Source organism: Bison bison, unplaced genomic scaffold, assembly GCF_000754665.1.
Source record: "Bison bison bison isolate TAMUID 2011002044 unplaced genomic scaffold, Bison_UMD1.0 scf7180017864489, whole genome shotgun sequence".
NCBI lineage: Eukaryota > Metazoa > Chordata > Mammalia > Artiodactyla > Bovidae > Bison > Bison bison.
In genome coordinates, this window is record NW_011495048.1 from 8,645,883 (window position 1) to 8,673,026 (window position 27,144).

A 27,144-nucleotide genomic window follows, 5' to 3' on the forward strand; every position below is an offset into this window, starting at 1 on the left:
TGCAGTTTGGCACTTTCTTACAAAATGAAGCATACTCTTACCATATGATCCAGCAATCACACTCCTTGGTATTTACCCAAACGAAATGAAAACCGTTGTCCACACAAAAACCTGCACATGGATGTTTATAGCAACTTTATTCATAATTGCCAAAACTTGAAGCAACCAAGATGTTCTTCAGTAGATGAATGGATAAACTGTGGTACATATCGACAATAGAATATTATTCAGCGTTAAAAAGAAAAGCCATGGAGGAGCCTTAAATGCATATTACTAAATGAAAGAAGCCAATTTGAAAAGGCTACATACGGTATGATAGCAACTAATTGATGTTCTGGAAAAGGCAAAACTATGGAGACAGTGAAAAGATTGTTGGTTGCCAGGGGTGGGGAGTGGAGGAGATGAATAAGCAGAACACAGATGATGATTAGGGCTGTGAAATACCCTGTATATCATAGTGTAGCTATAGGATTCATTATAAATTTGTCCAGATTGATAGAATGTACAGCCCACAAGTGAACCCTAAAGTAAAGTATGGATTTTGGGTGATTATGATATGTCAATGGAGGTTCATCTGTGGTAAACAATGTACCATTCTGGTGGGTAATGTTGATAATGGGGTAGGCTATGCATGTGTAGGAGCAGGAAATATATGGAAAATCTCTTTACCTCCCTCTCAGTTTTGTTGCACACCTAAAATTGCTCACAAAAAAATTAAGTCTTAAAAAAAGAAACTATATTTATTCTTCATAAAAATCTGTTAACATGTTTATTAATTATGTTTGAATGAATGAAATATTTTTAAAATTTCTGATATTTAATTTTTAATAGGGAAAGTATTGACAGGTATAACCCACACAAACAAAAGCTCTTTGTAGTTCTCAATTAAAGCATGTAAAAGGGTCTTGAGATAAAAACACTTGAGAACCATTCATCTAAGCTCTCCAGTAAAAGACAGAGATTATCAGACTAGATTCAAAAATTTTCTGGATATATGCTATTTATAACAGACAGTTCTAAAATAAAAGAAAGTTGTGTTTGAAGGGGGAAAGGGAGCCTGTCACGAAGTCTGTGAACAGCTTCTCGATTTTTTCACTTCTTTATTTCTTGATTTGTGTCCTTTAGGAAATGTTCCATGACCTCATATTTGAAATTTCTACTCCTCTGCTTGGTCCTTATCACATAAGGAAATACAGTGATCTGGTGAAATAGGTGACTTTGCTTAAAAATAATCCTGTTGTGAAAGTGGACAGCAGTGTATGCATATCAGTTAAATACTTTTAAAGGCCCATGAACAATTACAAAAATTGATCATGAGTCAGGCCATAGTGCATGTCTTAGTAAATTTTGGAAATTAACATTATAAAGACTGTATTCTGTGACCCTACATCAATTAGACAGTAGTCCTTACATAAAGATAAGTGGAAAGACTCCATATAGAAGAAAAAAGTTTATAAACATCTTGAGAATCAAAAAACTTGTAATGAAAGATTAGAAAATATTTACAAAATAACAAAAATAATTCATACTAAAATGTGAGACATATTTAAAGCAATGCTTAGAGAAATACATAGTCTTAAATGCTTACATTAGGAAAGAAGAAATGCTCAGGATTCAGAAGTTAGAACAATATACCCATGGAAAACAGGAGGAAAGAAATAATAAAGATTAGCAGAAACTGCTGAAATAGAAATATACATTCACTCCAAAGGATCAAGAAAGCTAAATGATTTGGAAAGCCTGTTGAGAGACATAACTTATAGCAAGCTTTATCTAGGAATAAAAGAGTGTGAGAAGGCACAATTAGTACTGTGAATAAAGAAATGTACAAAACTATAAATTCTGCTGAGATTAAAATAGTAAAAAGATATTTTAAATAGTTTTATGACACTAAATATGAAGTATAGGGTGAAATGTGTAAATTCTAAGCAGAGGTGGAATACTTATCTAAACTGATTTAGGAAGACATTGTATACTTGAATACTTCTGTAATCATTAAAGAAATTGTTATCAGTAATTAGAAACCCTCCCTGAAAGGAAACAGGCTCACATAATTTTAGATTTTTAAAAAATGTTTTCCAGGAATGTGGAGTTCCTTTAATTTTAGAAAATCTACTAAGTTACTACATTATTCTGCCATAAATTCAAGGTTTGAGAAATCTTAAATTATTCCAAAAGATAAAGCTTTGGTAATTAAGGCAATATTATCTTGTTGTGAGGTTAGAACAGTTGGCTAGTGGCACAGAATTATTAATTATTGACCTGTATATGCAAACCAGATTTTTGGTAGAATGGGCATTGTAGGTAGGGGAAAGGAGATATATATATATGGACTATTTAATAAACAGTACCATGATACTTATTTATCAATGATTTTTTAAAAAGTGAAGTTGAATTCCTATCTGAAACTTACACAAAAATTAATTCCATGTGGCAATGGCTCTTAAATATGAAAGCAGAAGTATAAAAGTTTTAAATGAGTGGTAAGAAAACTTTATAACCTCAGGGTTGGGAAGATTTTCTCAAACAAAATGCAAACCCACAAACCATAAAGGAAAAGGCTGACTTTGAAATTGGATTCATTTTAAAGATTCCACAGAGAGTGAAAATACAAGCTAAAAACTGAAAGAAGATGTTTGTAGCACATATAACTGATTGTGCTCAGCATGGATTCAGTACCAGAATGCATATGTAATTAGTTAGTAACCAAAAGATAAACAGCATGGTAAGAAAAAGTATAAAAGATTTCACGGAAGAGGAAACATGTGGCTAGTAAACTATGAAAGGATAATCGATGCATTAGTAATCAGGGAAATGCAATTAAGACTATAATGAGGTAATATTTAATCATCAGATTGGTGAAAATGAAATGAGGTAATATTTAATTATCTCAGATTGGTGAAAATGAAAAAGAAAGAAAATTCCAAGTGTTGGTGAATGTGGAGCAATGGAAACACTTAGGGACTGTAAATTAATAAAGCCACTTTGGATTACAATTTGATATTTTCTGGTAAAGTTGAACATGAACATATCCCGTGACTCATTCTAGAAATATGTCCTAGGTGAATTCTTGTGCATGTGCATGAGGATATAGACATAATATTTTTTATTGAAGTATAGTTGCTTTACAATATTATGTTAGTTTCTGCTGTACAGCAGTGTGAATCAGCCATATGTATACATACATCCCCTCCCTCTTAAGCCTCCCTCCCATCCTCCCCCATCTTGTCGCTCTGGGTCCTCACAATACACCAATTTGAGCTCCTTATGATATACAGCTTCCTGCCAGCTATCTGTTTTACACATAGTAGTATATATATGGTGGTTTAGTCACTAAGTTGTGTCTGACTCTTGTGACCCCATGGACTCTTGTGATCACATGGAGCCTGCCAGGCTCCTCTGTCAATGGGATTCTCCAGGCAGGAATACTGGAGTGGGTTGCCATTTCCTTCTTGAGTGTATATATAGACATAATAATATTGATAGCTTTGTTTTTAATTCCAGATAACTAAATAAACCTCAAGCAATCATGTTCACCAACAGTAAAATAGATGGGTAAACTGTAGGATATTCATGTAATAAAATATTAGGAACAATGAAATTTAATGAATTACAGTTTTACACATCAACATGTTCATGGGGTTCATGGGGTTCTGTGTGGATCACAATAAACTGTGGAAAATTCTGAAAGAGATGGGAATACCAGACCACCTTACCTGCCTCTTGAGAAATCTGTATGCAGGTCAGGAAGCAACAGTTAGAACTAGACATGGAACAGATTGGTTCCAAATAGGGAAAGGCTGTATATTGTCAGCTGCTTATTTAACTTATATGCAGAGTACATCATGAGAAACGCTGGGCTGGATGAAGCACAAGCTGGAATCAAGATTGCCCGGAGAAATATCAATAACTTCAGATATGCAAATGATACCACCCTTATGGCAGAAAGTGAAGAAGAACTAAAGAGCCTCTTGATGAAAGTGAAAGAGGAGTGTGAAAAAGTTGGCTTAAAGCTCAACATTCAGAAAACTAAGATCATGGCATCCGGTCCCATCACTTCATGGGAAATAGATGGCGAAACAGTGGAAACAGTGGCTGACTTTTTTGGGGGGGCTCCAAAATCAGTGCAGATGGTGACTGCAGCCATGAAATTGAAAGATGCTTACTCTTTGGAAGCAAAGTTATGACCAACCTAGACAGCATATTAAAAAGAGACATTACTTTATCCACAAAGGTCTGTCTAGTCAAGACTATGGTTTTTCCAGTAGTCACGCATGGATATGAGAGTTGGAATATAAAGAAAGCTGAGCGCAGAAGAATTGATGCTTTTGAACTGTGATGTTGGAGAAGACTCTTGAGAGTCCCTTGGACTGCAAGGATATCCAACTAGTCCATCCTAAAGGAGATCAGTCCTGGGTGTTCATTGGAAGGACTGATGTTGGAGCTGAAACTCCAATACTTTGGCCACCTGTTGTGAAGAGTTGGCTCATTGGAAAAGACCCTGATGCTGGGAAAGATTGAGGGCAGGAGGAGAAGGGGACAGAGGATGAGATGGTTGGATGGCATCACCAACTCAATGGACATGAGTTTGGGTAAACTCCAGGAGTTGTTGATGGACAGGGAAGCCATCCCTGGTATGCTGCAGTTCATGGGGTCACAAAGAGTGGGACATGATTGAGCAACTGAACTGAACTGACATCAACATGGATAAATATCAAGAACTTAATGAGACTTGCTTGGTAGTACAATGGATAAGAATCCACCTGCCATGAAGTGATGAGACCAGATGCCATGATCTTAGTTGTTTAAAAGCTGAGATTTGAGCTAACTTTTTCACTCTCCTCTTTCACTCTCATCAAAAGGCTCTTTAGATCCTCTTCACTTTCTGCCATGAGAGTGGTATCATCTGTATATCTGAGGTTGTTGATATTTCTCCTGGCAATCTTGATTCCAGGATGCATATGTAGATAGTATTCTTTTTTTGGAGAGGGAGGGAAGGAATAACTCAAAATTCAGAGTCTAATCACCTTTGGATGAGGGAATGGGAGGGAAACAGTTTTGCATGGGAAATGAGGATTTTAAGGTACTGATATTGTTTGTTAAACAGGATGGTGGGTACAGGGTGTTCATTTTATTATTTGTTAAGTAGTACTTGTATGTCTTGTACTTTAGTGTGTGTGATCTGTTTCAAAAAATTTTTTTAAAACCCCTCAAATGATGTCATTAGTTTAATTTTCAGTGTGTTGTAAAAAAAAAAAAAAAAACTGATAATAAGGTATAATACTTGACAGAATTTTTAGAACATTTTTTGTAATCTCTGAAAAAATCATAAAATCTAAGTAAGATCCTTTTCTCCTTACATGGGAGAAAGTTAAATTTCTAGGTAGAGAAAATCAATCAAATATAATAGAAGAGGCATTAATTATGTTTATTTTGAGGTTTATAATGAGCTATTTAGTAAGAAGACCCTAACTTGGATCATTTGGACAAAAGATTTGTCCAACTTCTTACATTTAACTATGTGTCCTGCTATCAGTATGTTATATGTATTGTTAGTTTTAGGAGGGCAGAGTGGTAAGATTTGCTATTCTTTTTCTTTTTTTATTTTGGTAAAATCTACCTTGTTTAAAAAATATGTGTAAAGAAGTCTTGAGTCTTTTTTTTTTTTAAATGATTTTATTTATGGTTGTGCACGGTCTTCATGCTGCGTGGGCTTTTCTCTAGGTGTGGCTCCTCTTGTTGCGGAGCATGGGCTCTGGTGCCCACAGACCTCAGTTCTGCGGCTCCCGGGCTCGAGAGCCCTGGCCCAGTGGCTGTGATGCATGGGCTCAGCTGCTCTGCCACGTGTGGTCTTCCCAGACCAGGGGTGGAACTCGTGTCCCCTGCTTTGGCAGGGGGGCAATTCTTTACCACTGAGCTGCCAGAAAAGCCCTCAGGCATATTTTAGACTAGTTTTCCACGCTCCTATCTGGTGAGAGAGGCCTGGGAGCCGGGAGTCCTCAGCCACAGTGCTGGCTCTGCCATCAAAAGCTCTGGTGCCTCTAGCGAGTGCCTGCCCCTCCCTCAGTCGTGTTTGACTCTTTGCCCACCAGGTTCCTCTGTCCATGGGATTTCCCAGGCAAGATTACTGGAGTGGGTTGCCATTTCCTTCTCCAAGAAGTCTTGAGTCTTGTGAGACTATATTTATTCACTTTATAATCAGTTCATTCCTAATTAGAAAAGTTATTATAAATCTTTTCCCTCTTATGCTGTACAGGGAAAAACATTTATTCACTTGTTGCTTGTTTTGTTAGGACTTGAATAGCAGTGAGAGTACACTGAGGTATTCATTCCAGGTCTGGTAAGAATGTCGTTGGGGGGGAATCTTTGCATGGATTTTAGTAAAGTAACTACATTATATTTTTAAGCAAACATTAAGTTATGCTTCATTTATGTTCCTCATTTTCCTAATAGAGCATGGCTGTGCATAGCCCTTAGCACACGGCCATTACCTCACACCTGTTACCAGGCAGTGATCACTGCAGGACCATTAGTGGTCCTGCTCAGCCATTGATTGGTGCTGCAATGGGCCCCTCTCCCAAGTGACCAACTGTCAGTGAGCGACTAGTGTTAGTGTTTCTGCTCAGTCATTGGTTGGTGCTTCAATGGGCCCCTCCTCCAAGTGACCAGCTGTCAATGAGTGACTGTTAGTGGTCCTACTTAGCCATTGGTCAGTGCTGCATGCAATGGGCCCCTCCCCCAAGCAAGCAGCTGTCAATGAATTACCATTAATGAGGCATTCAGCCAATGGTCAGCAGAGTAGTGGTCATCATGTAGAGAGTGAAGAAAGAGGCAGATCCTGGTTTTCTACCCAGGGCCCTCTAGCTTACCTGGCCTCAGGTCAGTGGGTGAGCTGGAGGGCCCAGGAAGTAGGCCAGGGGCTGTTCTGCTGGGCTCCAGAGCCCTCATCAAGACCACCCACTGGCCAGGCCCAGGCCTTGAAACAGTGGTGAACCTCTCCTCCATCCCTGCCTCTGTGACCAAACGGCAGTGGCAGTCTGCATAGGATGCAGTCTGTGGGACCTGGCTCCCTCCCCACCGCCTTTTGGGTGGCCTAAGGAGCCTGAGGGCCAGTTGGGCCCTGGGCCTCTGGCTCCCTCAGCAATGACAGCTGGATAGGGTCTGGGGACCTGACCTTGAGGGAGCCACCAACTGAGATCTGCCTCATCAGTCAGGATCCAGACCTCAGAGGGTGAAAGTTGTGTCTTGGGAACTTGCCCTTTCTTGTCAGAACAGAGAATAACGTTTGTTTGGTGGAGGTTTATAGGAATATCATTACCTGACCATGAGCTGACCTCAAGAGCAAAGGATCTGACACCAAAAAGTGTGCAACAATTTAACCATGCCCCTCCCTTACCTTTCCTATAAAAGGGTTTTGCTGAAAGCTTTCGGGGAGTTTAGGGTTTTTAAGGCATGAGCCACACATATCCTTACATAGCCCTCTGTAAACCTTTCTCTGTTCCAAACTCTGGTGTTCTGGTATTGTTTGGCTTCACTGTGCATCAGGCACATGAACTTGCATTTTGGTAACAATTTCAAGATTGGTGAATCTAGATAGACTACTTATAATATTAATATTAATATAATAAGCCAGGTAAACTAGTCCATGAATATTAATAATAAAACTCTACTAAATATTTTCATATGTTATTGCAAGAATTTATTTAGCACATCTAGGATGAAAATTATTGATAAGGTATTCATCTGTTCAACTTTACAAGGTAATGTCAAATTGCTTTCCAAAATGGCTATATCAATTGAAGCTCTGTCCTGTAGTGTTAAGAGAATTTACATTGTCCCTCATCCTTATTAACACTTGGTATTGTTCAGCTTTTGAAAATACTCACCAATCTGAGAGTGTGGGAAACTGAAGCTCAGATACATGAAGAAATATACCAAAGATTAGCCAGAGAATAAATGCTGGTCATGTTCTAATCCAGGTTTGTCTGATTACAACTACAATAATGTGCGTTTCAAAGAAATGGAAATATATAGGCTAAGTCATTTTTATGACAGAATAGTTATGAAAAATGAGATTAAAATTTCCTTTAGTAATTTCCTTAGGGGAAGTATTTCTGAAAGTATGATTTTTAGATTAACTGGATCAGAATCTCTTGATAGAAGAGATGGGCTTATGAGAGGGTCAAGATGGGAATTGGGAGGGGAGGTACTTATTCTTTTTAGAAATGCCACAGATTCCTGAGCCATCTCTAGTTTATCATCTCTTGGGGTGGGATCCAGGTATTTAAATTATCTAAAGCTGGCCTAGTTTTATTTTATTTTTTTGATGAACACTAAATAAGAACTTATGCTTTATGGATGTTGAAATAATTCCCAAAATGCTGCCAGATTCACATATAAATAGCTTAGGCTGAGAGTCAGAAACTTAGCTGAATGTTTATATATAAACAATCCCTTCTTACTGACTTCAGTCATCTAACCTCTTTTCTCTAAGGGTTCCTTTTACTACTTTTTTTTTCCTTTATTTTTCTCCTCTTGTCCAGCCTTCATCTGAAATGAAATAGCATTAGGACTTTGACAGTAATAATAGTGCTGCTGCTGCTGCTGCTGCTGCTGCTGCTGCTAAGTAATTATCTCTAAAGTCTCTCTGTCAGGCTGACCCCTAGTCCTTTAAGGAAGGACTATAGGATACAAAAGACATATAGCAATGCAATCAGTTATTTTATTCTTCTCTATAAAACTGATGATAACAATGATACTATTCTTGGATAGTGGATATAGATATAGACCTAATGGTTATAAAAAGTGAAGATTCATGGAGCTGGAGTTAGAGCCATGAAAGATCCTTATGTTTTTCTAATTATTGTTCTGGTAAAAAATGTCTTTTCTATGACAGCTAATTTTAAAGAGGAAAACAGTGACTGAGCTGGGTAAAGAATTACTAAAAACATCACTTAGGCCCCATTTCCTATCAAGGATACAGGCTTTAAGTGAGATCCTATGTTAATATTAGAAATGGATACTGTAGACTCAAAAGAGTTCTATTCTGCTTTCCTGCCCAGACCTTACCTTGCTCAGCAATAATGAAATCAATAGAATGTTAATCATCAAAACTCTAGATTTTGCAGGAATCATCCTTAAACTAGGCTTTCAAAATTATGTACATTTCCAAGTTATCTTAATTTTTATAGTTTGATTATTTGGTTATAAAATTAAATAATTACTTTTAAGGGATGAATGCATATTTTGTGAAATAGATTTAACAAATATGAAAACAATATGTAGCAATTTGTATGTAATGCTTTCAAAACAGAGGCTTTAAATCCTATATTTTATGTAGTAGTTGTTAGCTATTCTAAAGGTACAATGAGAGATTATTGTTCATATCAGTGTAATAAATTGATACTCTCAGATCATAGTTTTTCATTTTGCACATTGTCACAACCTTGGACCTTAATCTTATTCTTTGATTGACAGTAGCGACCAGGGAAAGAACATTTGTATTGTTTGGGACAGTCACATCTGTTCAACTTGATTCAGTTGAAGTATTTGCATATTCTTAAGTGTTTCTTCTGAGAGGTCTGAAATCCTTCTCAAGTGCTTGATGCATTTTTAAAATTCATTCATAAGGTATCTACATGCACTAATAGTTCTGTGTAATATTGCTGTGCATAATCTGACAGATAAGACCACTTTTTAAAACAAGGTATTCTTTAGGGATGCTACATTACATTTTCACTTGTTCTGCTGGCAAATGTCAAATTTTTTAAAAAGGCCATTTTAATGTTTTGATTAAATTAGTATATCTTTATTTTAGGCAAGTTTGTCAATCATAGGGCAAATAAAGATTTATTGAATAATAATTCAGAGGTTAATGATAGTTTCTCCTGCCTTGGTTGGACAATTGAGTAATTTTGTAGAAAACCATTATAGAACTTGAATGGATTTTTGTTTGGTCTCCTTATTTTACAGGGAAAATTACCAAGCCTCAAGTTTACTGACTTACTCAAAGTCACACAGGTTAGAAATTAGGTCTTATTTTAGGTCTGAACTCTCAGAATAGTTAAAGCCCAAGGATTGCTGGTATATGATTTCTGGTTTACATTATTTATTAATTACTCTGTGTCTAAGATTTCTCCTTACCATTAGAACACATAGTCAAAGATTATGTCTTATTCATTTTTATATCTCTCCAGAATTAACACCATGTCTTAAACATAGTTAATGCCCAATCATTATATTGTTGTTCTATTTCATTATTTTCCTAGGTTATTATGCTATAAAGAATAATTTTGGAATGAGATAGTTTATTAATGTTAAGCATCTTTAATAGCAAATAGGTTTCATTTTGTGTTCCAATTTTAGTAAATTGACAGTAGCTGTGTGAAGGAGTTGAGATCTGCCAGGGTCATTGAGCAGTGTCCACCACAGACATACAATCAGAGAAACCAGCTCTTTCTAATTTGATTTATGTCATCTTAGGGAAGAGAGAACTTTAGACTGGAGTAAGCAGAAAAGATCCTGGGAACAATTAAGTCTCAAAGTACAGGACAGATATAGAATTCAGAGACTAGAAAAAAACGAGGTAGAAATGCCACTGAGGCTGGGGTTCTTTAAGAAATTTGAAGGTTCAAAAGGAAGAAATATCATTAGGTTCCCTGGTGGCTCAGATGGTAAAGCGTCTGCCTGCAGTGCGGGAGACCTGGGTTCGATCCCTGGGTTGGGAAGATCCCCTGGAGAAGGAAATGGCAACCCACTCCAGTACTCTTGCCTGGAAAATTCCATGGGCTGAGGAGCCTGGTGGGTTACAGTCCATGGGGTCGCAAAGAGTTGGACACGACTGAGCGATAGAAGAAGACATTAAATATAATCAAAGGAGGGAATTGAGTATTAATGCTTTTGATACCTACCTAGCTTTGTGCTAGAACCTTTTTTTAAGGAAATCTTGTGTGCGTGCTCAGTTGGTTAAGTCGCGTCTGACTCTGTGCGACCCTGTGGACTGTAGCTTGCCAGGCTCCTCTGTCCATGAGATTTTCCAGGGAAGAATACTGGAGTGGGTTGCCATGCCCTCCTCCAGGGGATCTTCACCACCCAGGGATCAAACCTGCAGTGTCTCCTGTGTCTTCTGCATCTCGGGCAGATTCTTTACCACAGAGCCACCTGGAAAGCCTGGAAACCTTAGGTTACATTAAATATAATTAAAGGAAGGAAAACAGTTGTTGAGTATTAATGCTTTGATACCTAGCTTTGAGCTAGATCCTCTTTTTACAAGAGACCTAGACACTTTCCTGTACTAGTTTGCATTCCTTGCTTTTCCTTTTCTGAGATATTTAAGGTTGTTCTAGTCTTCCCTTATTTCTCTGAGCCAGCTATCTCCAATTTTTCTCTGCCTTACACACACATGTACACCCATGGCTTATTCATGTTGATATATGGCACACACCACCAAAATATTGTAAAGTAATTAGCCTCCAATTAAAATAAATTAATTTTTTTAAAAGATATGAAAATTGTGATATAACCTTATTACAGTTTTATTTCAGTATTATAGGAATTCATTGGAGAAGGAAGTCTCAACAGCTTTTTAATCAAATTATTAAAATAACATTCGAAGATATTTGGCTATAAAGTAAATAACTCCAAATTATGCAATGAATTTTATCTTCCAGGAATCCCCTTCTGGTCGAAGAAAAGCTCTTGCCACCACCAGCATCAACATGAAACAGTATGCAAGCCCAATGCCAACGCAGACTGATGTCAAATTAAAATTCAAGCCATTGTCTAAAAAAGTTGTATCTGCCACTCTTCAGTTTTCATTATCTTGCATTTTCCTTCGGGAAGGAAAAGCCACGTAAGTTTCTTCTGTCAGATAAGCTGCTTCAAACTATGTTTGTTTGTTGTTTAAGAAAACATTGTAGGTAAATAGCTTTTTTCTCAGTAAACTGGCAACAGTTGAGAACACCCTACCACATACCAATCATTCTTGCCATTCTTTGTTTCTGAAGCTGAATTAGATGTACTTCTTGTTATTTATAGTCTCTTTTGACGCTAGAGAATGAACAGTAATATAAAAATGACTTTAGCAATTTTAAAAAATTTAACATGTGTATTATAGGTTATCATAGGTTTTATATTTCAGTGTCTTCAGTGTAAGTAGTTGTACTCTGAAGTACACAGTTCATTTTGTAGAGATGTGTGGTGTGGCTGAGGCATGAGGGGAACCCAAAATGAAAAGTTTAGATAAGAAGAATGAAAGAACTAAAGGAACTTTTGCCAATTCAGGTTCTTTGGCTCAGCCTTTCAAAAATTGCACAGGAAAGTACAATACAGTTTAGATAACCAGTTTGCTATAACCATTATCTTTTGCAAATATCACTTCTTAAGCAGTGCATAGCATTGCACAAAGATAGTTCCTATACCCAGTTATAGTCTCCTGAAAGAATAAAATTTTAATTGGTTAGAAAGAGGTGAACATACCTAGAGCAAGGAAAAAAAATAGTAACAGTTCTCTTAGTTGTTCCATACAGTCAAATCAACAGTAAGTGTATGTTTTGGGTGTAGTGAAAGGGTTAGTACGTACTTGGAATACTGACAGGAAAACAGAAATTCTGTGCCTAAGACTTAAATGGTGATAGGAAGAATGAGCATTTCATTCTAATCTGCATCACACTTCTGAATGTGTTTGACCTAGTGGAAAGTGGTTACTATAATTGGCCATGTCTATTTGACTGATTAGTCTGGATTCTGTGCGTCAGTCAAAATGAGATGTTTGGCACTCATCTACAAATGACTTGGTAGATAACAATAAGCCTCTTCTCTGCAAAGTTGGCTTCTGTGGGAGTGAGGTAGAGGGACAGTGCAGGAAGCAATTACGTCTTTCATCTCAGGACTTTAAATTATAGATTTAAATATTGAAAAGTTAAAAATAAAGACCTTACCCTGAAGTTCAAGCCAAAATGAAAAGAAAGGAAGCAGAGAAAGAAGAGAGACATAATCAGAGAAGATTCTTTGAAGGTGGACTCCTTTCTACTAGGCAGAAGCAGTAAGTGATTTAGCACCATTCATGGGAATTTGCATGAGAGGAAATTCAGTCAAACCAAATATCAGTTTGAGTGAAGTATGTTCTCAGAACACTCTAAACCACCTCTCTATCTCCTCATTGGTTGCCTGCTCACCTTTCCAAAAGAAAATATTCAGGGCAAAAATATAGGAGATAAAATAAAGCAAGTTAACTTTTTAAGAACACTATTATATATTGAAATTCTATCCTAGTGATAGGAAAGCACTTTGTAAGGCATTCGCATGAAGTAATACAACTGTTTTTGCCCATACAGACTTTGTGTCACTAAATTTGTCTTGAAAAGGGGAAATTATTTTAACACTAAGCTTATATGAGATAAAATGTGAAGAATTAAAAAAAAAAGTTTAGTCTGCAAAATCATATCATATTTAGAAGATAAGTGAATGTTAACAAGCATACTTTACAAAAGAAAAGTGTCTTTTGTTTTGTTTTTATTGTAGTAAAATGAAAAACAGTGTTTTAATTCAGCTTTCTGGATTTGGTGGAAAAATACCAGATTGAAATTTAGTTAGTACATCTCATGTTAGAAATATGTTTCATTCACTGTAATTTATTTGAAATTTAAGGTGAAAATAACAGATCAAGAAAACTTACATTAGTTAATATTGAGTAGTACACTGTATAAGTTTGTATTTAAAATACTTTAAGATAAAAATCATTTTTGTGTTTTATCAAATGTATGGTCTTTAATTAACCCAAGATGGAAATTTAACCCATTTTTCATTATGTAATTCTTACAAAGGCTAGGCTTTCAAGTGCTTTTTCAATTACTATAGTTTCTTAACTTTTGGCAAGTTTAAACTTCTTTGAGAAAAATACACATCTAAATAAGATTTAAATATAATTTACAGGGTTTACCACTTCTTTTTACTCCTACACACAAAACCAAAAGGATTCTTGGACTTTAGATTAAGAATTTCTATTCTAATTACTTCTGCAAGTTTGAATATTTTTAAAGTCTAGATCTCATCTGCTTTGCAAACTGTCCTGATATTTTATGAAACAAGTTTTTGTTTCTAAACTTTGTGATCAGAAGACCATACTTTAATTCCATGAAGAAAAATTTAGATATGTAGCACAGAATTTAACTAACCAGTTAATATTTACTGTCTATTAATTAAATGTTCGATTTAAAAATTAATGAATGTTTAGATTATTCAGTAGTTTTGTATAACTGTTTAAAAAGTCTTGTTAACATTTAGAGAGAAGAAATATATTAATATTATTTTATTAAGAAACAACCCTTTTTTTGGCAATGTCATTTAATAAACTATTATCATTGATGTAGGGATGAAGACATGCAAAGTTTGGCTAGTTTGATGAGTATGAAGCAAGCTGACATTGGCAATCTAGATGACTTTGAAGAAGATAATGAAGATGATGATGAGAACCGAGTGAACCAAGAGGAAAAGGCAGCAAAAATTACTGGTTGGTTGGTTTTATTTGCTTTAAACTAAAAATTTATCTTTTTTTGCAGAAAAACTCATTGTTGTTTCCCAGGAAAAAATCAATTCCACTAACAAGGTATTTTTTCTTCCTTAATACTCCTAATATAATACAGCATTTAGCTTGCTGGAAACTTTATATGCTGATGGTAAATAACAGAGTTTAACAAGTCCAAGGCTAGTCAAGAAAGCATCAAACTACTGAATATAGTATGAAGTAACCTAAATATATTCATAGTTATTTTGTCATTGTATGGAATGAATGCTAAGTAAAAATCTGTCTTAAGGAAAAGATGAGATAACATTGACTACCTTCCTCTAGTTCATGTTCATTTATTCACATGAAGTGTATGGACATTCTTTGTTTTGAATTTGTATACATCTTATGTATCCTTATATATAGAAGCTTCCATGCAAGTATTTCTTATAGCTGGTTTGATCAAACTACTAAAATGGTTAGTAGTTCAAACCTCTGTATTAATTGGTCAATAAATGGTTATCAACAATCTGGCTATCACCCTTAAGGAACTGATGTTACACCTTTATTATTGGAATGAAAATCAAGTACTATATACATATTCCTTTCAGCTAGGAAATTGCTATCAATTTCTGGATTGATATCTCTTGACTCTATCATCTATTCCCCTCTTGGTGATTTTTCCAAATTAATTGGGTACTTTGGCACTTATCTCTTGGCTATGCCTCAATTCTTGCTGTTTTATGGGGGATTTCCTTTGATCACATGGATGAGCAATTTAATGTCTTAATTAAAAACTTCTGTGACTTCCTCAATGCCAGTGACCTTTACTTTTACTTCTGTTAAAAGGAAGTGGTCAGACTTGTATGCAAAGATAGATGTTTTGTCCTGAGCAAATTTTATAAATTACAGTTGCCTCTTTATTGATTTGAACTGCATAGGTCCACTTGAATGTAGATATTTTTTAATAGTAAATACTGCAGTACTACATGATCTGTGGAGATGAATATGTAGGAACTGAGGACTTGAAGGAACCATGAATATAGAAGGCCAACTATAGGTTATACGTGGATTTTCCACTGTACAGAGGGTTGATGTTCCCTAAACTCTGTTTTATTCAAGGGTCAGCTGCATTGTTTTCTAATTTATGTTTCCCGTTTTGGTTTCTTATTTAACCCAAGAATGTTTAGAAGAATGTGCTTTGTCATGGGCTGTGTTTATTTCTAGTTTAATTAGAATAAGATTCTGAAGCCTATCATATCTCAATTTTTTAAAAAATATTATTGAGATCTTTTTCTTTGTAGTGTAGATAGATGATCTGTTTTTGTAAGTATTTTATGAACATCTTTTTATATGTATATTCTCTTTGTTAGATTCAGCATGTAACTTTTAGACCCAAGTTTACATTTATATTATTTACTTATTTATATTCTTATGCTTTGTGTATAGTTCATCAATGAAAGAGAACTTCAATCCTAAATTATTTAGTTCATAAAAATTTATTCTTATACCTTCGTTGTGAATTAAAATTTGATCAGTTTGTACCATTTAATGCCTGTTGTCTAAAGTTTTTGCCTGATGTTGATATTTGTAATCCATACTTTCTTTGTATTTGGTGTATTTATCACTTTATTTTTATCCTATCTGTGTTAGATACTTCTCTTCATAAACAGTATTTTGTTATATTTCTTGCTATCTGACCTACTTAATTTCATTTCTGTTACTTTATACTTTTATTTGGGAATTTTCTTCTTATTTTTTTCTACCCACTCCTTATATTTTTACCATTCTTAAATGTTCTTCAGTAGAGTAATTTGAAAGTTATACATCCTGTATTTTCATTTTGGAATAGTATCCTCTGAAGTAAATAAGCCAGAGGGATAACTGAGCTTGTATTTCTCTACTAACATTAAAAGTGAAGCAGAATATGTTGACTCACCTTGTGTAAGATGAGAAATGCAATATGATTTCCTCTTCTCTATATTTGAATCTCTCCTTCCAACTCCTCCTGGCTATTATTTTTATTTCAATAACATTTTGGGATTTCTTTTTTCAATAATAAATGCTGACATTTGCTTGTTTATAATGTCAGCAGAATTATATAATAATTTTTAAAATGCCATGTCTTTGCTGTCTTTGAGTTCTTTGTTTGATTTGGCTAGTTGAAGTACTTCAGGAAGGGAAGTTATGTCCTTTCCTTACCAATTCCAACTACTTCTTACCTATTCTTCAAATTTTAATTCTTTTGCCACATCCTCTGAGAAGCCTCTTATGCCCTCTACATTTAAAATTGTCACTCTGCCCCTTGTGCACTGTACCATTTACAAATGCATGCATTTTCTTACAGCATGAGTTTTTTATTCCAGTTGGGATGTAATTTAATCTTTTAATTAGAGAAATGGTTTATTCTTTGTATATGGCTTTTGGTTAAAACTAAATCTCAGTTAGGCATTTATACCATTAGTAGCAACTAGAATATCACACATTTTCATTGTTATAGCCATTTTGATCAGTGTTGTACTATTTTCATCACAGCAGTGGGAAAAAATGGTGATAGCATATCACAAGTTCTGCACTGCTACTGAAAAGAAAAGAAAGGACAGTATTTTTGAGTGCAATACAGGTTTAGTGAAAGGATTCAGTAGTAATTAGATTTTATAGCTGAACTCTTATCTGAGTCCATTTGAGCTGCTATAACAAAATATCAAAGATTGGGTAGTTTATAAACAACAGAAATTTGTTTCTCACAGTTTTGGAGACTGGAAATCTGAGATCAGTGTGTCAACATGGTTGGGTAAGGACCATCTTCTGGGTCACAGACTTTTCATTGTATTCTTTACATGGTGGATGGGGGCAAGGGAGCTCTTTTGGGCCTCTTTTATAAGAGTATTAATCTCATCGAGCCTCATAACCTAGTCACCTCCCAAATGCCCCACCTCCTAATACTATCACATTGTAAATTAGGATTTCATTATATAAATTTTGAGAGACACAAACATTCATACCATAGCAACCTTTATTGCTTAAACAAACATATATACTTTAATTTCTAAGATCCCTACTGCAGAAGTAACTTCTGGGGATAGCCTAAAATTCTCTGACTCTAATAGAAGTTACTTTTGATGATCCAAAATTTCTTTGGAATGCTACTGGTTTGTGTTATTATTTATGTATTTATTTTCCATATTTTGTGCAATTCCTTCAAGGTAGAGACTATATTTTGATCATTTTTTCCTCTCTAGCTTCTAACACATTGTCTGGAACACACTAAGGGTTTAAAATATTTTAAATGAAAGGCCACAAATGAATGAGTGGGCTTCCCTCTCCTATTGTAGCCCACATTGGTCACTCTGACCTATTGTCTTGTTCCATTCATTTTGACCTTTATACTGTCTTATATTAATATGAGATGTGATGGTCCAATTTGATGGACAAAATGCGATCTGGAGGAGACACATAATTCAGACCTTAAATAATTCAAGAGTAAATAATTCATGACACAAAAGTAATGAATATAAACTGTGTGTTGAGGGAGCATAGGTAAGTACTGACAGTGGATATTTCGTTTGTTTTAGGTCAGTAATGCCACAATCATTGTAACATACTTATGCTTTGACATTAACATATTTCTCCTCAGTATTTTTTTTAACTGTCATTAGAGCATTAAATCGGAGAAGGCAATGGCACCCCACTCCAGTACTCTTGCCTGGAAAATCCCATGGGTGGAGGAGCCTGGTAGGCTGCAGTCCATGGGGCCGCTAAGAGTCGGACATGACTGAGCGACTTCTTTCACTTTTCACTTTCATGCATCGGAGAAGGAAATGGCAACCCACTCCCGTGTTCTTGCCTGGAGAATCCCAGGGATGGGGGAGCCTGGTGGGCTGCTGTCTGTGGGGTCGCACAGAGGCGGACACGACTAGAGCGACTTAGCAGCAGCAGCAGCAGAGCATTAAATGTATTTCCTTGCGTATTTAACTCAGTATTTTCTATTATATTTGAAGAGGACAATTACTTAAATTAATAGCACAGCATGTTATGGCAGTTAAATTAAAAACACAGCTTATTTTGACTTCCTTAGTTACATTTTTTTAGCACATGTAAATTTCATTCCGAAATGAACTCTCAGAAGTTTTTGTTTGTTTGTTTGTTTTTAGCACCAGCACTGCCACTCTAAAAATGTTTGAGTAAAATATTTTTAAGATAATCAAAAATATTAAAATTTAACCTTAGTAATGTGTGAATAATAACTTAAGAGTAACCAAAGTGAATGTATTGTGTAAATATGGTACAAATAAAGGATGGTGGGTATTTTTATTTACCAGATAAAGTGGCAATAATAGAGCTTACGTTCACTCTTCCTTGTAGCTTTAAAAATTGTTGATGCAATTTTTATAAAGGAAGGAATTATTTAAAAATTTCTCTATATTAAATATATCTTTATGTTATAATATGAATGCATAAAATACAGTCACATTATACCAATAAAATTATATATTATTTCCAGTAAAATTATATGGGCATATTATTTCTTCATATGTATATGAATATATATATAAGCTGCAAACTTCTTAAACAGACTGTTAGAATTATTTTGAGTATATCTTAGATTGATACCTAGGGGATCTTCATTTAGCCTATGTTCTTATGGAGTATAGCGTAAATCATTAGTAATTGATAAAGTATATCTTCTGAAATTACAGACTTTGCTTGAAGTAAAATTAAATTCATGGTATATATTTAATTTAGACTGATCAAGGGCTTCCCTGGTGGCTCAGCGGTAAAGAATTTGCCTGCAGTGCAGGAGATGCAGGTTCAATCCTTGAGTCAAGAAGATCCTCTAGAGAAGGAAATGGCAACCCACTCCAGTATTCTTGCCTGGGAAATCCCTTGGACAGAGGAGTCTGACGGGCTACAGTCCATGGGGTTGCAAAAGAGTTGGACATGACTTAGCAACTAAATGATACCAACTGATCAAAAGCCTCTTCTCTATCTGAGATAAAATTCACTGCTAAGTGGATACAGGGACTGGCTGTTAGGTAGGAACCTTTTATTGAAGTTACCCATATAGATATTTTCTGCAGAGGTGCAGTATGCATGAATGGGTAGTTGGAAAAATCACTGAAATGTAGTGGGAGTGATAGACATTGGAACTGAACAGACAAAGCCTTTTAATATGAAGTTTACTGTAGCAGGTACTCAAAATTATATATGGTTTCAAAACAATTAGTACCTCTCTCTATGTGGCAACCTCACAGTACTTGAATGAGGATTTGTTCATTTGATCATCTTTGGGATTCATGTTGAATTTCTAAATATACACCAACAGAAATGGGAGAAAAAAGTGACATTGTCACATTAAGTGACAAAGTCTTACTGAATGTAGCTAAGAAGATTTGATTTAAATGAAGCAGTGTACTGCTACTGCTGCTAAGTCATTCCAGTCGTGTCTGACTCTGTGTGACCCCAGAGACAGCAGCCCACCAGGCTCCCCCGTCCCTGGGATTCTCCAGGCAAGAACACTGGAGTGGGCTGCCATCTCCTTCTCCAATGCAGGATAGTGAAAAGTGAAGTCGCTCAGTCGTGTCCGACTCCTAGCGATCCCATGGACTGCAGCCTACTAGGCTCCTCCGTCCATGGGATTTTCCAGGCAAGAGTACTGGAGTGGGGTGCCATTGCCTTCTCTGGAAGCAGTGTACAAAAAAGCATTATTGGGGAAATCAAACATCATGAGAAACCTGAAAGTTCCCTGGTATACTTATAATTGTTGCAGAGATTGGCAGTGATTCTAGTTAGGTTTAACCAGACATTCAGACTCACAGGACCCAAATAGCGCAAGCTTGGCATTAAACTCATTTAGAAGGATATTGGACAAGAAACAGCATTCAGCAGAGCATTCCTCTTTCACTGGAGTTTTCAATGGCAGCCCAGTTGCTATTCTTTGATCTCTACCCCCAAATGACAACTTGGGTACAAGGAGATTAGATCCATATAGTTAGAAACAGGGATTATCTTGGCTTACAATATTTATGATGCCCAAGAACTAATAGCTTTTGTAACAGTTTGATAAGTATAGTTTCCAGGGTCCCTGTGAGGGACATGCTCAATTACATGCATATCCACAATCAGCGAAGGTCAAACCGTGGCCTTCCATTAGGTATGTAGTTCATTTAGAGTCCTCCCATCCAGATGCAGGGTGAATCAAAGGCTTCCCTGGTGATTCAGCTGGTAAAGAATCTGCCTACAATGCAGGAGACTTGGATTTGATTCCTGGCTGGGGAAAATCCCTGGAGAAGGGAATGGCAACCCATTCCAGTATTCTTGCCTGGGAAATCCCATGGATAGAGGAGCCTGGTAGGTTACAGTCCATGGGGTTGCAAAGAGTCCGGCATGACTGAGTGAGTAACACACACACATACACATATCCAGAACAGTTTATATATCAGGATTTATTTTTACCATGAGCAATATTGCCTGGTGTTTGTTAATCCTTTTTCTATAGTTGGTAAAGTTAATTCAGGAGGAGGAAGAGAAAGTGACATATTGGCTACCTTCAGGGAACATAATCTTACAGCACAGATGGTAGTAGAGAAGATAGCAGTTCATATTTGAGGATCTAGAGTTGATTATGGTATGACTCAGCCCTCTGAGATTAAATGTCCTCCTTGCTAGGGTTATCGATAGGGATAAATAGGTCTCTTTTCTTAGATTAAAAGGTTTCTCAGAATTAACCTGGGGCTCTGGTCGGAAAATACATCTATTAATTTGTCCGTTTTTTTTACTTCTGGTTTTTTGCTTCTGGGGTTTACACTCTGGTACTTAGGAGACAAATTAACAAAATCATAGAATTGCTGTGGACTCTATAAAGTAACAATAAATTAAAATGACCACCTATTTTGGAAATCTGTGTGAAGGATGAGAATTTCTGGAATATCGCATCTGTTATTTAGGTTGTAAGGTTGGAAAATAGAAGCAGAGAGGTGGGGCATTTCTAGTGTCTTGAGCTAATAAGTTTGCAAGGTATCAAGCTAACTCTTAAAGGAGTTTGAGACACTAGGATGAGAGACTGAAGATAGCAAGAACATTTCTTCTCAGTGTTTAGAACTCAAATGTATCAACTGAAAGAATAGTAGAAGTGGCCGAAGATAGAAACTACAAATTCAGCCTGCTTTCTATGTGACTCTTAAACCATAATGCTGCTTGGTATCTAGCACCCCAAGCAAGACTCTGGGAGAATTCTGTGGATACTGAGAGTCCATCTGACAGAACCACAAGGGAAGTAAGAACTCTGAAGGAGAAGTTGGATGATCTCCAGTATTTATTTAGGAAAGAGACAAGAGACAATTAATATTCTAAGTACCCATATGCATTCTTTAAGGATTTATCCTAGAAATGCAAGGTTGCTTTAACCATAGTAACAGAATAAAGGAGAAAAATCATATAATTACCTCAATAGATGCAGAAAGGAACATTTGAAAAAATTCAATACCAATTTCTCAGCAGTTTTAATATAAAGGAATTTCTTCATTTTGATAAATGGCATCTGTGGTGAGCTAACATCATATATAATGATGAAACACTGAACACTTTTCCTCCAGAGATTGGGATCAAGGCCAGGATGTTTGCTGTCTCCACTTTTATTCAATATTGTACTGAAGACCTTAGCAAGGGCACATGATACAAAATCAATATAGAAAATTTATATTTTTGTATATGAACAGTAAACATTTGGAAGATAAGGTTAATGAAACAATTTCATTTACAAAAGAGGCTGAAAGTAACATAGACTTCTTCAAAATGAATTTAGCAAAAGATGTAGAAAAACCACTACCCTGAAAGCTATAATACATTATTGAAGGTAATTAAAGAAGATCTTATTAAATAGAGATTCTATGTTCATAGATTAGAGAACTCAATATTGTAAAGATGTTATCTTCTCCCCAAATAGATCTATGTTCAACTCAGTGGCATTCATAATCCTAGCAGGCTTTTTTTTCTGACTGTGCTGGGTTCTTCATTGTGGTACATGGGCTTCTCTTGTTGCAGAGCACAGGCTCTAGAGCATGGGCTTTAGTAGTTCTGGAGTGCGGACTCTAGTTCTGGCATACAGGCTCTCAAGCGTGCAGGGTCACTAATTGCGGCATGCTCACATAGTTGTGGTGTGCTGGCTTAGTTGCCCTGTGGCATGTGGGATCCTGGTTCCCTAATCGGAGAATGAACCCAGGTTCCCTGCATTGGAAGGCGGATTTTTAACTGCTAGACCATCGGGAAGTCCCTTAGCAAGCTTTTTAAAGAGTAGACATTGATAGCTGATTCTGAAATACAATTGGATTTATAAAGGAACTGAATAGCCCAAACAATATTGAAAAGGAACAGAATTGTTAATACTGTCTGACATCAAGATTTACTATAAAGCTGTGATAATTAAGATAGTATGGTGTTGGCATAGGAAAGATGAGTGGAACAAAACATGAAGTCCTGAAATAGAAACGTCTTTGGTGAATTAATTTTAGCAAAGGTACAGGACAGTTCAGTAAAGAAAAGATTTTCAACAAATTATGCTGAATCACCTAGATATCTGTATGGAATGAGTCTCAATTCCCACATATATACAAACATTAATTCAAGGTAAATCATGGACCTAAATGTAGAAGCTAAAACTATAAAGCCTCTGGAAAAAAAGAGACTATATTTGTGGCCTAAGAGTGGACAGAAGGTTCTTATATTACACAAGACACAGAAAGTAACAACCATGAAAGAAAAATTTGATGAATTGACTTTGTCAAACTTTAAGATGCATACTATTGAAATAGGCCAATAAGAAAATGTATGGGCAATTTACAGACTAGAAGAAAATACTCAAAATGCATATATCTGACTTGTATCTGGAATAGGTTATTTTAATGTCCTCTAACTCAATAATAAAAAGACAACCCCCCCTTTTTTTGTGTGTGGTAATGGGCAAGGATTTGAACCTGTGGTTCATGAAGAAAGATACATCGTTAGCCAGTAAGCATTAGAAAATCTTGTTAGAGTCACTTGTCATCAGGGAAAAGCAAATTAAAATCATCATGAAATATAGCTCCACATTCCCCAAGTGGTTAAAATTTTAAAAACTGGCAATAAATTCTCAGTGTTGGTAAGGATGTGGACCTACTGGAACTCTCATCCATTGTTCATGAAGAATATAATAGTAAGGTCACTTGAGAAGTTTCTTATAAACACTACAGATATACCTAGGGCATATGTTTATAAAAATAAACATTAATAAATATTATAAAAATGTACCCTCTGACCAAGCATTCCGCTCCTTGTGGAGTGGAATCTTTATCCTTAAGAAAACATGTATCCAGAAAAGACTAGCATAAAAATGTTCATAATATTTTATTCATAAGAGCCCCAAACTGGAAACAGCTCAGGTATATGTACATCAACAACAATATGGCTGAAGCATATTATATTTGTGAATGGAATACTATTCAGCAATAAAAATGAACTACTGATGTGTTCAGCAACATGGCTAGATCTCAAAACTATCATGCTGAGTGAAAAAGGATTTACATAAGTGTATGTACTATATTCTGTACTCTAAGGCCAAATTTGCCTGTTAATCCAGGTGTCTCTTGACTTCCTACTTTTGTATTCCAGTCCCCTATAATGAAAAGGACATCTTTTTTGGGTGTTAGTTCTAGAAGGTCTTGCAGGTCTTCACAGAACCAACCGTTCAACTTCAGCTTCTTCAGTGTTACTGGTTGGGGCATAGCTTGGATTACCGTGATATTGAATGATTTGCCTTGGAAACAAACAGATCATTCTGTCGTTTTTGAGATTGCATCCAAGTACTGCATTTCGGACTCTTTTGTTGACTATGATGGCTACTCCATTTCTTCTAAGGGATTCTTGCCCACAGTAGTAGATAAAATGGTCATCTGAGTCAATTTCACCCATTCCAGTCCATTTTAGTTTGCTGATTCCTAAATGTCGATGTTCACTCTTGCCATCTCCTGTTTGACCACTTCCAATTTGCCGCGATTCATGGATCTAACATTCCAGGTTCCTATGCAATATTGCTCTTTACAGCATTGGACTTTGCTTCTGTCACCAGTCACATCCACAACTGGGTGTTGTTTTTGCTTTGGCTCCATCTGTTTATTCTTTCTGGAGTTATTTCTCCACTGATCTCCAGTAGCATATTGGGCACCTACCAACCTTGGGAGTTCATCTTTCAGTGTCCTATCTTTTTGCCTTTTCATACTGTTCAGGGGTACTCAAGGCAAGAATACTGAAGTGGTTTGCCATTCCTTTCTCCAGTAGACCACATTTTTTCAGAACTCTCCACCATGACCTGTCCATCTTGGGTGGCACTACACGGCATGGCTCACAGTTTCATTGAATTAGACAACGCTGTGGTCCATGTGATCAGATTGGTTAGTTTTCTGTGATTGTTTTCAATCTCTCTGCCCTCTGATGGAGAAGGATAAGAGTCTTATGGAAACTTCCTAATGGGAGAGACTGACTGAGGGGGAAACTGGGTTTTGTTCTGATGGGTGGGGCCATGCTCAGTACATCTTATATCCAATTTTCTGTTGATGGGTGGAGCTGTGTTCCCTCCTGGCTATTTACCTGGGACCAAATTATGTGGAGTTAATGAAGATAATGGTGACCTCCTTCAAAAGGTCCCATGCATGCACTGCTGCACTCAGTACCCCCAGCCCAGCAGCAGGCCACCACTGACCCATGTCTCCGCTGCAGATTTCTGGACACTTCTGGGCAAGTCTGGGTCAGTCTTTTGTGGGGTCACTACTCCTTTCTCCTGGGTCCTGGTGTGCACAAGGTTCTGTTTGTGCCCGCCAAGAGTCTATTTCCTAGTCCTGTTTAAGTTCTGACTGCTCTATGGTGGGGTTAATGGCGACCTGGTCATAGCAAACGCCCTTTTCCAACAACACAAGAGAAGACTCTACACATGGACGTCACCAGATGGTCAATACCAAAATCAGATTGATTATATTCTTTGCAGCCAAAGATGGAGAAGCTCTATACAGTCAGCAAAAACAAGACTCAGAGCTGACTGTGGCTCAGATCGTGAAACCTTGTTGCCAAATTCAGACTTAAATTGAAGAAAGTGGGGAAAACCACTAGACCATTCAGGTGTGACCTAAGTCAAATCCCTTAGGATTATACAGTGGAAGTGAGAAATAGATTCAAGGGATTAGATCTGATAGATTGCCTGATGAACTGTGGATGGAGGTTGGTACAGGAGGGAGGGATCAAGACCATGCGCAAGAGAAAGAAATGCAAAAAAGCAAAATGGCTGTCTGAGGAGGCCTTACAAATAGCTGTGAATAGAAGAGAAGTGAAAAGCAAAGGAGAAAAGGAAAGATACACCCATTTGAATGCACAGTTCCAAAGAATTGCAAGGAGAGATAAGAAAACCTTCCTCAGTGATCAGTGCAAAGAAATAGAGGAAAACAATAGAATGGGAAAGACTAGAGATCTCTTCAAGAAAATTAGAGATACCAAGGCAACATTTCATGGAAAGATGGGCTCGATAAAGGACAGAAATGGTATGGACCTAACAGAAGCAGAAGATATTAAGAAGAGGTGGCAAGAATACACAGAAGAACTATACAAAAAAGATCTTCACACCCAGATAATCATGATGGTGTGATCACTCACCTAGAGCCAGACATCCTGGAATGTGATGTCAAGTTGGCCTTAGGAAGCATCACACGAACAAAGCTAGTGGAGGTGATAGAATTCCAGTTGAGCTATTTCAAATCCTAAAAGATGGTGCTGTGAAAGTGCTGTACTCAATAACCAGCAAGTTTGGAAAACTCAGCAGTGGCCACAGGACTGGAAAAGGTCAGTTTTCATTCCAATCCCAAAGAAAGGCAATGCCAAAGAATGCTCAGACTACCGCACAATTGCACTCATCTCACACGCTAGTAAAGTAATGCTCAAAAATCTCCAAGCCAGGCTTCAACAGTCCATGAACTGTGAACTTGCAGATGTTCAAGCTGGTTTTAGAAAAGACAGAGGAACCAGAGATCAAATTAACAACATTCCCTGGATTATCAAAAAAGCAAAAGAGATTCAGAAAAACATCTGTTTCTACTTTTTGACTATGTCAAAGTCTTTGACTGTGTGGATCACCACAAATTGTGGAACATTCTGAAGAGATGGGAATACCAGACCACCTCACCTGCCTCCTGAGAAATCTGTATGCAGGTCAGGAAGCAGTGTTAGAACTGGACATGGAACAACAGACTGGTTCTAGATAGGGAAAGGAGTATGTCAAGGCTGTATATTGTCACCCTGCTTATTTAACTTATATGCAGAGTACATCATGAGAAACACTGGGCTGGATGAAGTACAAGCTAGAATCAAGATTGCTGGGAGAAATATCGGTAACCTCAGATATGCAGATGACACCACCCTTATGGTAGAAAGCGAAGAAGAACTAAAGAGCCTCTTGATGAAAGTGAAAGAGGAGTGTGAAAAAGTTGGCTTAAAGCTCAACATTCAGAAAACTAAGATCATGGCATCCGGTCTCATAACTTCATGGCAAATAGATGGGGAAACAGTGGCTGACTTTATTTTTGGGGGCTCCAGAATCAGTGCAGATGGTGACTGCAGCCATGAAA

At 36.7% G+C, this 27,144-nt stretch overlaps 1 protein-coding gene across 16 annotated transcripts in view; it reads left to right on the top strand.

Moving 5' to 3' along the window:
- The window catches only part of EHBP1 (EH domain binding protein 1), a 570,368-nt gene that overhangs the window by 345,990 nt on the left and 197,234 nt on the right, over positions 1 to 27,144 (top strand). For all 16 annotated transcript variants that reach the window (XM_010863286.1, XM_010863288.1, XM_010863290.1 and 13 more), the window contains 2 exons: positions 11,670 to 11,851; positions 14,370 to 14,509. In XM_010863286.1, coding sequence (XP_010861588.1) covers positions 11,670 to 11,851; positions 14,370 to 14,509 — 322 coding nt within the window. The remainder of the gene's footprint in view (positions 1 to 11,669; positions 11,852 to 14,369; positions 14,510 to 27,144) is intronic.